Source organism: Jaculus jaculus, chromosome X (genome assembly GCF_020740685.1).
Source record: "Jaculus jaculus isolate mJacJac1 chromosome X, mJacJac1.mat.Y.cur, whole genome shotgun sequence".
Classification (NCBI taxonomy): domain Eukaryota; kingdom Metazoa; phylum Chordata; class Mammalia; order Rodentia; family Dipodidae; genus Jaculus; species Jaculus jaculus.
This window is the reverse complement of record NC_059125.1, coordinates 75321290-75334584: the sequence shown is the minus strand read 5'-3', so window position 1 is coordinate 75334584 and position 13295 is coordinate 75321290. Positions and strand designations below refer to the sequence as shown.

The window sequence follows — 13295 nt, the reverse complement described above, 5'->3', positions numbered from 1 at the left end:
AACATGAAGAGAGAACCACAGCAGACAAGAGAGAGCAGTTCATGAGGTAGAGTATCACATGGACCAGTGGAAGAACTAGAGCCACCATCCACAGCCTCCCCTCCCCCTCCTCCAGCCCAAGCGCCAGCAAGCACCAGACACCAGGGGAAGGGACATCACAGCACCCAGCACCAGAGACCAGACCAGTGGTCCAGTAACCCAGCTAGCCTACTTGAACCTATAGCGCACCAAAGAGAGACCCAAGCAGGAGCACAGCATAACTGAGACCAAAATCATCCAAAACGGTAACTGGAATTACACCAGGTCAGTACCCCACCAAATAAGCCTGGTATATTGGCTTGAATCAGAAGTGCTAATTGCACCTTCCATACCAGGAAAAATTATATGTTAAATCTGAAGGACAGTCGGACTTGCCATAATTAAATAAGCTATATTTTGGGCTTGTTATTTGTTGCTTCCTGATTTATAGTGGTGTTTCCTCTTCTGTTGTTCATTAGGGAAGGGTTTCACTTGGTCACAAGCTGACTTGGAACACTCAACAGACTATAAATCTTAATTAAAGGTGTCGGGCAACATATACCCTAAGGAACTGTGACTTTGATAAAGGATCTGGTTGTAATACCAATTCTTGCATAAATACTCTGAACTGTTTTTCATTAAATGTGTACATTGTTTAGTTAACTTTTAGAATATGCCTGAATATTGTTCCACTCAGCCTACTTGAATACTCTCATAGCAGCAAACCAAACATCAGGGGTCACTTTTGTAGATACTCTGAGAGTTTTAAAAACCATACCTAGCACCTTAAGCTTCTACCCTGAAGAAATATAACATCAGATTTATTTATACCTCTAATAGTACTGCAGCTAACTAGAAAATCCAAACACTAAACTAATACAAGATACAAAATATGTATATTATAACACAAGAAACACCAAAAATCAAGACAATATAAATCCACCAAAAAGTATTAATGCATTAGAAATGATCTCCAGTGAGAATGAGTTAGAGGAAATGCCTGAGAAAGATTTCAAAAGAATGATTATATATAAGCTCAGAGAAGTCAAGGAGGAAATCAAAGGAATCAAAGAGGAAATCAAAGGAATCAAAGAAGACACAGGAAACCAATTTAGTGAAATAAAGAGGTCAATACAAGACATAAATAAGGAAATAGAAATAATAAAGAAACAACAGTCTGAATTACAAGCAGTGAAGAACGCAGTCAATGAAATAAAAACCTCTATAGAAAATCTCACCAGTAGAATGAAGGAGAGGACATAATATCTAAACTAGAAGACCAGGTGGCAGATTTAATACAATCCAACAAAGAGAAAGACAAACTAATAGGAAAGCATGGATGGGAATTTCAAGATATTTGGCACACTATGAAAAGATCAAACAGAAGAATTCAGGGTAGAGGGGCTGGAGAGATGGTTTAGTGGTTAAGCGCTTGCCTGTGAAGCCTAAGGACCCCGCTTTGAGGCTCAATTCCCCAGGACCCACGTTAGCAAGATGCACAAGGGGGCACATGCATCTGGAGTTCATTTGCAGTGGCTGGAGACCCTGGCGTGCCCATTTTCTCTCCCTCTATCTGCCTCTTTCTCTCTGTGTCTGTCACTCTCAAATAAATAAATAAAAATAACAAAAAAATTTAGAGAAGAATTCAGGGTACAGTAGAAGGAGAAGAATTTCATTACAAAAGCATAGTAGGCATTTTCAACAAAATCATAGAAGAAAATTCCCCCACATTGGGAAAGAGATGCCAATGCAGACACTGGAATCCTTTAGAACACCAACCAGACAAAACCTGGAAAGAACCTTTCCGTGCCATAGTATAAACTACCAAACATACAAACCAAAGAAAATATATTGAAAGTAGTTAGAGAGAAAAATCAAGTTACATACAAAAGCAAGCCCATCACGATCACAGCAGATTACTCAACACGAACTTTAAAAGCCAGAAAGCCTTGTAGTGATGTACTCCAAGTTCTGAAAGATAACAACTGTCAAACAAGGTTACTTTATCCTGCAAAGTTATCCATTCAAAGAGACAGAGAAATAAGGACATTCCATGACAAAAGCAGGCTAAAGGAGTATTTAAAGACAAAACAAGCTGTACAGAAAATATTTGAAAGAATCCTCCATGCTGAAGAGAAAGAAAAGCACACATATAGGGAACCTGGAAAAAAACAAACCATACTCAAATACTAGTCAATACAACATAGCAGAGGTAAAACTGGAAGAACTACAAAAAAATACCAAAAATAAATAAACATCTTTCAATAATATCTCTTAATATCAATGGCCTCCAGGCCCCAACCAAAAGACATAGGTGTGCAGACAGGGTTAAACAGCAAGATCTGTCAATTTTTTGCCTCCAAGAAACTCACCTTTCTACAAAGGATGGATACTATCTTAGGATGAAAGGGCGGAAAACAGTGTTTCTAGCAAATGTGCCTAGAAAATAAGCAGGGGTTGCTATCCTAATATCTGACAAGGTAGTCTTCAGTTCAACATTAGTTAGGAAAGATAAGGAAGGTCATTTTATATTGATTAAAGGCACACTCCAACGGGGGTGGGGGGCATTATAATACTAAACATATATGCACCTAGCATGAGGGCTCCCAACTTCATCAAACAAATGCTATTAGAACTAAGGTCACAGATAACACCATGGTAGGTGACTTCAACACTCCACACTCGTCAATTGACAGGTCATCAGCACAAAAAATAAAGAGAGGCATCTGGATTAAACCCAACTGAAACTAAGAACAACTGGCGAAATAAGCAAGGGTGATGTTTTCCTTTGAACCGGATACCAGCACAAAGGGGAAGGAGATCAACGCAGAGAAAAATCAACTCCTACCAAATCAGACAGCCAAAGCCTCAGAGGCCCCCAACACCTCAGCACTGAAGCAGACCAAAAATGAACCCAACATGGCTCAGGGAAATCTTGCGGAAGAGGGGGCGGAAAGAATGTCAGAGTTACATGTTGGGTCATGATTTGCAGAGACATTTATCATACTAATAACTGGGGGCTATCTCCACAATGCACGACCCATTTTCATTAACAAGGAGGGTCTAATGGGAGGGGGTAGATCACAGATGAGCCTAAATAATGGTACCAAACTGCCTGTATTCACTGAAATGAAAACTAATAAAATAAATTAAATAAAAAAGGAGGCCATAGAACAAATGGACAAACAGATATATACAGAACATTTCATCCAAATGCTGCAGAATACACATTTTTCTCAGCAGCACATGGAATATTCTCTAAAATAGACCATATGTTGGAACACAAAGAAAATCTTAACAAATACAGGAAAATTGAAATAATTCCTTGCATTCTACCTGAACACAATAGGATCAAACTACAAATCAATACCAAGAAAAGCTATAGAGAACACACAAAATCATGGAAAGTGAATAATACACTACTAAATGATGAATGGGTCAATGAAGAAATCAAGAAATGAAATCAAACAATTTGTAGAATCAAAAGATAATAAGAACAAAGTATACCAAAATCTCTGGGACACAATGAAGGCAGTCCTAAGAAGGAAATTTATAGCTTAAAGTGTCTAAATTAAGAAATTAGAAAGGTCTCAAGTAAATGACCTAATGCTTCACCTTAAGGCCTTGGGGGGAAAAAAAAGGCAAACTTAAAATCAGTTGATGGGAAGAAATAATGATTAGGGCAGAAATAAATGAAATAAAAACCAAAAAAGCAATCTAAAGAATCAATGAAACAAAGACCTGGTTCTTCGAAAGGATAAGCAAGATTGATATAACCTTAGCAAATCTGACCAAAAGAAAGAAGAGACACAAATTAATAAAAATAAGATGAAAAAGGCAGCATCACAACATATACCAGAGAAATTCAAAAAATCACAGGGACATACTATAAAAACACATACTCCACTAAGTATGAAAATCTGAAACAATTAGATTTTCTTCATTTATATGACCTACCTAAATTAAATCAAGATGAGATTATTCACTTAAATAGAACTATAACAAGGATAGAGATCCAAGCAGTTATCAAAAATCTCCCAACTAGGGCTGGAGAGATGGCTTAGCGGTTAAGCGCTTGCCTGTGAAGCCTAAGGACCCCGGTTCGAGGCTTGGTTCCCCAGGTCCCACGTTAGCCAGATGCACAAGGGGGTGCACGTGTCTGGAGTTTGTTTGCAGAGGCTGGAAGCCCTGGCGCGCCCATTCTCTCTCTCTCCCTCTATCTGTCTTTCTCTCTGTGTCTGTCTCAAATACATAAAAAAATAAATAAATAAATAAATCTCCCAACTAAAAATTGTCCAGGCCCAGATAGATTCACTGGTGAATTTTACCAGACCTTCAGAGAAGAACTAACACTATTGCTTCTTAAGCTTTTCCATAAAATAGGAAAAAAAAAAAAGGAATCCTACCAACGTCCTTCTACAAAGCCAGCATCACCCTGGTACCAAAACCAGGCAAAGATATAACAAAAAAAGAAAATTACAGATCACTCTCCCTCATGAATATAGTTGCAAAAAATCTCAACAAAATATTGGCAAACAGAATACAAGAATATATCAGAAATATCATTCACCCTGACCAAGTAGGCTTTATCCCAGAGATTCAGAGATGGTTCAACATACACAAATCAATAAATGTAATACGTTATATAAATGGATTGAAGGACAAAAATCACATGATCACCTTATTAGATGCAGAAAAAGCATTTGACAAGATCCAACATCTCTTCATGATAAAAGTCCTACAGAGATTGGGAATAAAAGGAACATATCTCAACATAATAAAGGCTATTGATGACAAACCTACAGCCAATAGCCAATATATTACTAAATCGGAATAAACTGTAAGCTTTTCCACTAGAATCAGGAACAAGAGATACTGATACTGAAAATGTAAAACAGGGGTAGTCATGAGTCCTCGGGGTATAACAACTGCTGCTATCTGCTTAAAAGTATATATGATCATCAAACTGCACAGTAAGCACTCCTTTTAATGCTCATACCTATATATTAATGGTACTCTCACTTTTGGCAGAGAACCTTCCCTTTTCAGATGATAGTGACCTTGGGATGACTCAGAACGCACCGTGGTGCTGAGAAGAAATGACAGAGGAGTGCTCAGCACTGCAATATCTCTATCACACCTTCCAAGGCTCAGGGTCCATTGTGGAAGACGTGGCGGAAAGAATGTAAGAGCCAAAGGAAGGGTAGAACTCCTTACAACATGCCCCCCCAGACACAAAATGACCTGAATATCCATATTCCATATACACAAGACCATAATAATAGGAGGAAAACAATCATGACATCAAAATGAAAGACAGACTGATTTAGAAGGGGAGGGGATATGATGGATAATGAAGTTTCAAAGGGGAAAGTGGGGACAGGAAGGGCATTACCATGGAATATTGCTTATAATCACAGAAGTAGTTAATAAAAAACAAATAAAAACAAAAAAAATAATGTTAGTTTTATAATGAAAACAAAGAAGAGAAAATAAATTTTAAAAACTGATTTTCTTACACCTATTTTTACAGAAACATTTTCTACTTTATAAAGTGTGACATAGTTATATATAACATTTTCATCAAATATATATAAAAATCCTAACCAGGTCATAAGTACCACAGATTATAGTGATATAGTTTTTTTAAGAACACAGGACTCTTAACCCAAGATACTGTTGGAGGTCTATGACAGGGTGCATGTGATTATGTTACATGGGATGAGGAAAATCTGTCTTTGCTTCACTAAAATATAGACATGTTATTCAATAATTAGTGCAGGCAACAAATCATAATAATATTAGGAGAACCTTATTTTTTTGTTTATTTTTGTTTGTTGAGATAAGGTCTCACTCTGGCTCAGGCTGACCTGGAATTAACTATGTAGTCTCAGGGTGGCCTCAAACTCACAGTGATCCTCCTACCTCTGCCTCCAGAGCACTGGGATTAAAGGCGTGTACCATCACGCCCAGCTTCTTACATTTTTATAACCAACAGATTTTTGAGTAACTTACAGTGACAGGTTATCTTAAAATATTTATATTTGTCACTATTTAGAAATTACATCTTAAAATATATTGTTAGATAATTTAATTTAACACATTTAATAAGATCATGTATTACTACATATTTTATTTTTTAGTTTGACAACATTGCCAAATTTTCATAAATCTTTACTCCCACCTAGTGGCAGTTATTGCTCAGTACAAGTGAAGTGCTTAGAAACAGTTTTCTTTACCAAGCATACATATTAGTGGGCATGTGATAACTTTTTAAGTCCCTAAGTGCCAAGTTTGCTTAACAGTATACATAAATTTACTAAGTCCTATTGAACATCTATTGACTTTTTAAATTTATATTCTTATCCAGAGTCTCCCTCAAATGATGTGGACTGCAAAGGCCATTTAGATATGCATGCCTTACAAATTCATAAATGACTTCAAGAATTCTTTTCACCCATGGTTTAGGTGAGAGCTTATTAACTACAGAAATATACTATAATATTCCCTGTGGAATTTTTCTGTAATCTATTTGGCTATAATTCTCATCTCTAGAGATTCAGATTTATAATTCCCGGGGCTATAAATTTGGGAGGAAAACTCAAGTAATTATCATATGAACATATAGATTCTTCTGGTTTAGAAAGAATCAACCTAGGTAATGTGACTTTTTATTCTTTTAGAATTTTCATAACATGTTCACCTGAGGAATTAAGGATATCTTTCCTCTTGAAAATTTCTTTACCTCTTGAGCATCACAATACAAGGCCACCTCCTACAAAAGGATTAAGCTGTCATGCCACTCTCCTTGAATCTCAATGCTGCAATCATTATAATGCTATCATTTCTACTTTATCACATTTTTTTGTTCTCCAGGCTATAATACAGTCCTGCTACTAACAACCACATGATTTAGAGCAAGCTTTTTAAGATGGGATGGACAGGTGGTTAAAGGCACTTGCTTAAAAAGCCTGGGTTTGATTCTCCAATATCCATGTGCCAGGTGCAAAAATTGCTTAAGTTTCCTGAGCTTTTTATCATGAAATGGAAATACCCAGACATACATCAAATTATTTTTGCTGTTTTGTGTTTTACTGTGTATTAAATAACAATATACTCCTAAACTTGGCATCATAGAATATGCTTGATAAAGGGTAGATAACAATACAATTCCCATTCTAACCTTTTTTTGTTGCTTAGCTTTCCTTTGCAATAAGGTAGCTTATTGGGTTGAATCATTCACATTGTACAGAAAGACAAATCTATGCTATATTATACTATATATTATATCTATACTGCTAGAGTTATGTGAGCAAGCTTCCAAGATGGTATGGAAAATTTTGCTACATTCTTTTTTATCAAAGTTAAATCATGTTGTGATTTGCCTACAAATTATCAGTGTTGCTATTTGGTCACATTAAACATTAATTAATATTGAATACTAGTAAAGTCACAAATATTACAGTTGATGTTACATCAGCTGTTTGATGCTGAAGTTCTTGGCACCTAAATTTAATAAAACTACAGATGGTGGAAACTAAGATTGATGGCAGACTGACAGGTAAACATTATTAGAAATAGGGGCTGTTATTTTTTTATGTAGAGAAGACTCATGCCTATATGTTGATAGTATCTAGAAAGGTACTTTCCTATTCCTGATAAATAGCTGACATATATAAAGTAATATTAAATGTTTCGCTCAATCAAACTAGCAGTATTATATACCCCTCACAAAGATTTGTACTATTAAATACATGGTGATTTTAAAAAAGTATCCCAGGTACCTAAGCCCTGCATAACCTGAAAAGGAATTCAAAGTACATATATAAGAAAGAGAAAAAAAAAACTTATGAAAAAATGTAAGTTCATAGCATCAATTAAAATGTCCTGAAAAGTCTAATAAAAGAAAGTAAACAAAATTGAATCATTGCAAACAAACCTGAGGTGGATTCTGATTTGGTCTTTGTTTCAGAGGTGAGTTTTGGTGGTGAAAGCACTGAATATTTCAGAACATGAGTTGCTTTTCCAGGTATTTCTACTTCATTAGTGCTTCCTACCTGTTTGCCAAAATAGATTTTTGAGATGGCTTAGTCGTTAAGGTGCTTGCCTGCAAAACCTAAGTACCCATGTTCAATTCTCCAGATCCCACATAAGCCATATGCACAAAAGTGAGGCAAGCCAAAGGTCACACATGCCCACCAGGTGGCATGAGTCTGGAGTTCGATTTCAGTAGTTGAGGCCCTGGCATGCCAATTCTCTCCCACTCTCTCTCTGCTACTCTCTCACACAATCTAAAACAAAATTAATTAAAAAATTGTACAATACTGGGCTAGAGCGATGGCTTAGTGGCTAAGGCACTTGCCTGCAAAGCCAAAGGACCCAAGTTCAATTCTCCAGTACACCTGTATAGATAGATGCATAAGGTGGCACATGCATCTGAAGCTCACTTGCAGTAATTAGAGGCCCTGGCATGTCCATTCTCTCTACCTCTTTCTCCCTCTCTCTCAAGTAAGTAAAATATTTTTAAAAGATTCAGTAACATTTAAAGAAGCAGAATGCAATACCATAAAATTATAATATGTGAGGGTATTATGATTCTTTCATTATTCTCATTTTATCTATTGCTTCTAACCAGTATTCCCACTACAACTCGATTGCTATCCCCTAAATAGAAGTCTCAATGTACACCATTCTCATTCATTTAAACTATACCTTAGATTTTTCTTTAGGTTCAAGGAGTGATTCTTTTTTTTGACTTTTGGTCCATGATGATTTAAGTGCTTCAAAAATTTGATGGCTTATAGCAAATGCCTTTTTGCCAGTTACCTAATTCAAATAAAAAGTGAGTCAAGTAACATGTAATTTTTAAACTGTTAAGAAACACTTTAAAATTTTTAATGGGTATGTTATATTAAAAACCAAGTCATAATCAAAGGTAACAATATCAGCATCTAGTTCACATAACACAGAACAGCATTCCCCAATACATAAATGAACAACTGCTTGCCTCATGTAAAAGGCTAATGAATATGACATTTTACTCATACTGTACCATGTCAATTTAAAATTATTTCTATTTATTTAAAATTCATCTTTGTGATGCTGGGTATAGAACCCAAGATCATGTATATGCGGAAAAGCACTAGATTACCAGACCAAACCCTAGCCCTTTTTATATAATTTTAAAATATTTTCTAGTTTTATTGCTACATAACGGATAAATAAAAATTATATTTATTTAAAGTGTACAACAAAGCTGGGCATGGTGGCACACACCTTTAGTCCTAGTCTGGCAGAAAACAGCAATAAAGGAGGGTTTGGGAAAATGGTTTAGCAGTTAAGGCATTTGCCTGTGAAGCCTAAGAACCACTGTTCAATGCCCCAGGACCAACGTAAGCCAGATGCACAAAGAGGCACATGTGTCTGGAGTTCATTTGCAGTGGCTGAAGGCCCTGTTGTGCCCATTTAAAAAAAGAAAGAAAATAGCAATAATGGAAAATTTGTGCTGGATTACCCCCAACAGTCCTGAAGTTACCTTCAAAGACCAGAGAACAGATAGATAAGCTTTCTTCCACAAGCCTTCACAGGGGAGACCAAAGAACATAGAGATAAGTTCTCTGCCCACGCTGCCCTAGTTACTGTTAGTTTTGGGCTAAGAACAGAAGTTACAAGAAATTTAAAATATGTAGCTGCATGGTCATGCCATTTATGCTTCTGTAACCTTGCTTCCTTGTAGGAAGATAGATATAAAAAGCCCCTCTTGCCTAATCTCAGGGCTGATGCCATTACAGTGATCAAGGTGTCAGCCTGCCAGTGTGTATAAGACTTCCTCTCCTCTGTCTGCATGGCTCTAGAGTTTCACTCAGGAAATTCCTGCAATATCTTTTGGAAGCCTCTGTGAGATCAGACTTCTGGGTAGAAGAGGCCACTGCTCCTGGGCTTTGCAGACCACTATAGCCACTGGGACTAAGAAGTGCACAACCCAGATGTGATTCCAGGGTCTCCTACCAGGAGGCTGGGAGGAGGACTGCTGAGCCCTGGATCAAGGCACCCCAGAAGAGGAGTGGAACGACAATCCAGGAGCAGCTGACAGGACCAGGTAGGAAACCTGGGAAAGGTAGTACAGGAAGGAGTCAGTGCAGACTGATCCCCATAAGAGGAATCCCTGAGCCTCAATGGGGTTCCGAGGTGACTGCCCTCTTTCCGCCAGGCAGACTGATGTTGCTGCGGTCTTATTATCGAGCTAGATCAGGATTAATGAGTCTAAACAGGAACTCTGAATGGCTTAGCATGGTTGCAAGAGTGAATGTGAATGGCTCCACAACCCTGAAGCAATGGAGTGTGAGTGGGCCCTAACCTGTGGTAGGGGTTGTCTCACCTAAACGGACATTCATCTCCCCACAGTAGGGAGCTCTGATTAGGCATGGGGTTTATACTCATGGCACTCATTGGTAAGACCCCTTAAGTCACTGAAAGGTGGCTGGCCAGGTGGGCATCTGAATGAGGGAGAGTCTCCATACCTTCTATCCTTCCCTGTGCACAAACCAAATACAACTTAGGCATATTAAAGTGGTTGCTTTCTAGTTGAAGCATAGGGCAGTGCTCCAGACTATGGTAGAAAAATTTAAGGGACTATATTCTGGAAATAATGGTTGCTAAAATCATCACTGTTAAAGATCTACTGTGAAGTTGACTGGTCATCCTTTGGTGTGGAGTGACCACTAGAGGGCATCCTAGACCTGGCTGCCATCTAGCCAGTGAAAGAAGTTTACACTGGCGATCAGGCTATCTGGATCAATTTCCCTATATTGACTACTGGCATGTTCTGGTTTTGTGCCCACCTGACTGGCTGCGCTTCCATGTACAAAGAAATTCAGCTGCAGTGCTGGCCGCAAGAACCACCAAACCAGAAGAGAAACCCCTGATCCATCAGGCCCCTGAACAGGACACAACCTCCCTGGAATCTCCCATCTGTGAATCCCTTGCCCACTGCAACCAGTCTGGGACTTGTATTTATCCAGCCCTGCTGCAGAAAGAGAGCCAGGGTTTTCCTTCCTGCCAACAGTAGCCCATCCAGCTTAGGGTCTTTCTCCAGCAGCCTCTCCAGTTGAGGCCCTCGCCAGCAACACTCCTTCCAGCTGAGAAGTGGGGAAGATCCCCAAACTCAGGCTGCCTGACAACCTGAGGGGGAACCAGTGCCCCTCTATCCGCTGTGACAAGTCCCAGCCCAGCCCCTCCCCAGATCAGATGGAATTTATGGGACTGGCCCAATACATTATGCTCATCAGCCCTTCACCACCACTGGCCTCCTGAACTGGCATTACCATGCCATGACAGATCTTTTGGCCACTATCATGCATAATCACCAGCCAACCTAGGATGACTGTCCCCAGCTTTTATGCTCCTTCTTTACATCAGATAAGAGAAGATGCATTTATCAAGACACCTGACCCTGGTTGATTAATAAGGCTCCCCACGATGCTGCAAACCCAGAATGATTTGCAGACACTGTCCTCCCAAATGAACACCCAAAATGGGACACCAACACCAAAGAGGGGATGGAATCCCTCATACCAATGGGGCAGCCTATTACATTCAGAATCCCCCACCACATCACTTCCCTACTCAATGGATCAGCAAGCCGCTGGATGACAGAGAACAGGTGGCCCAATACCAGGTTATGCTCGGAGAAAATCCCCAAGTACAGATTGAGGCAGTGTGAATCTTCAATCCAGCAATTTACCTACCAGAAGTAGAAGGGGAGCCTCTTCATTCTCGTGAAGAGATATTGGAAGAAATATTTTCTTCCAGGCCTGATTTGAAAGATGAACCACTCCCTAACACACATTTAGAACTCTTCACTGATGGGAGCCAAAGTTTACAAGGGTGGGGGATACTGCACAGGTTATGTAGTAGTTACTGCTAATGAGATCTTGGAGGAGGGAGACTCCCTAATGATTGTCAGCTCAAAAGACTGAGTTGCACGCACTCACCAGAGCCCTCCTGCTTGCAGAACAGAAGTGAGCTAACAGCTATACTGACTTCAGGTGTGACAGTTTGATTCGTGTGTTCCCCATTAACTAAGGTATTCCGAATGCTAGGTTCCCAAGCTGATGGCAATTGGGAATTAAAGCCTCCTGGAGGCAGTGTGTCTTTTGGGGGAAGGCTTATCGGTATTATAGTCAGCTTCCTCTTGCCAGTGTGTGCTACACTCTCCTGTTCCTGTTGTCCACCTGATGTTGGCCAGGGGGTGATGTCCACCATCTGCTCATGCCACCGTTTTCCCTACCATCATGGAGCTTCCCCCTCAAGCCTTTAAAACTAAATAAGCCTCTCTTTTTTCCCCCCACAAGCTTCTCTTGGTTGGGTGATTTCTGGTAGCAATGTGAATCTGACTGCAACATCAGGTATGCCTTTGCCACACTCCATATCCAACGAAGCTATCTAAAAGGGGAGGGGACTATTAACCTCATGGGGAAAAGAAATTTAAAAAAAAAAATGACCAAATCCTCCAACTTCTGGAGGCAGTCTGGGATCCCAAGGTGATAGCAGTAGTTCACTGCCAAGCTCACATTTGAAACCAGTGACCCAAGGAAACCAGCTTTCAGACCAGACAACCAAGCAAGCAGTGCTTCTGGACACAGTGAGTCATGATCCCACTCCTCTGGGACTGAAAAGGGTGTGCTTTGCCCTCCCAGTCCTCCCGGGGCAGCCCAAATACCATCCCAAGAAGGAGGAGGGAGTAATTGAGAATTCAGAGGGGTGGCTGACCACCCAAGATAACATGATCATAGTCTCTGAACGTGCAATACCTGGCTTGGTTAAGCAGGCACATGAAGTGACCCTCCTGGGAAAAACAGCCCTACAGGCCCTGTTGCAGAGGTACATGGTGGTCCCAAAACTGTCAACACTAGCTAAATAAGCTTGCCAAGCATGTCTGCAATGTGAACAGCACAATCCTAAGGAAGGGCCTCGAGCCCCACAGGTGCCTCATAAGCAGGCATCCTCTTCATTTGACCATTTGGAAATGGATTTCATGTACATTTAGCCTAGTAAGGGCTACAGATAATTGGTGGTCATAGTCTGCACTTTCTCAGGCTGGATGGAAGCCTTCCCAACTCGTACAAAGAAAGCCAGGAGGTTTCCTGTACTCTATCCAGAGAAATCATTCCACACTTCAGGGTCCCAATGAGTGTGTAGGATCAGATAATGGTCCTGATTTTGTCAGCAAGGCTGTCCAGCAAATCTCTAAGGCACTAGCTTGGGATCTGCACACA

General features: G+C 39.6%; 1 protein-coding gene across 1 annotated transcript in view; it reads right to left on the bottom strand.

Annotated features, from left to right (window-relative positions):
- The window catches only part of Apool (apolipoprotein O like), a 72689-nt gene that overhangs the window by 4459 nt on the left and 54935 nt on the right, over positions 1 to 13295 (bottom strand). The window contains exons 7-8 of the mRNA XM_004669601.3: positions 8731 to 8844; positions 7958 to 8075 (exon numbers count right to left, since the gene is read on the bottom strand). Coding sequence (XP_004669658.1) covers positions 7958 to 8075; positions 8731 to 8844 — 232 coding nt within the window. The remainder of the gene's footprint in view (positions 1 to 7957; positions 8076 to 8730; positions 8845 to 13295) is intronic.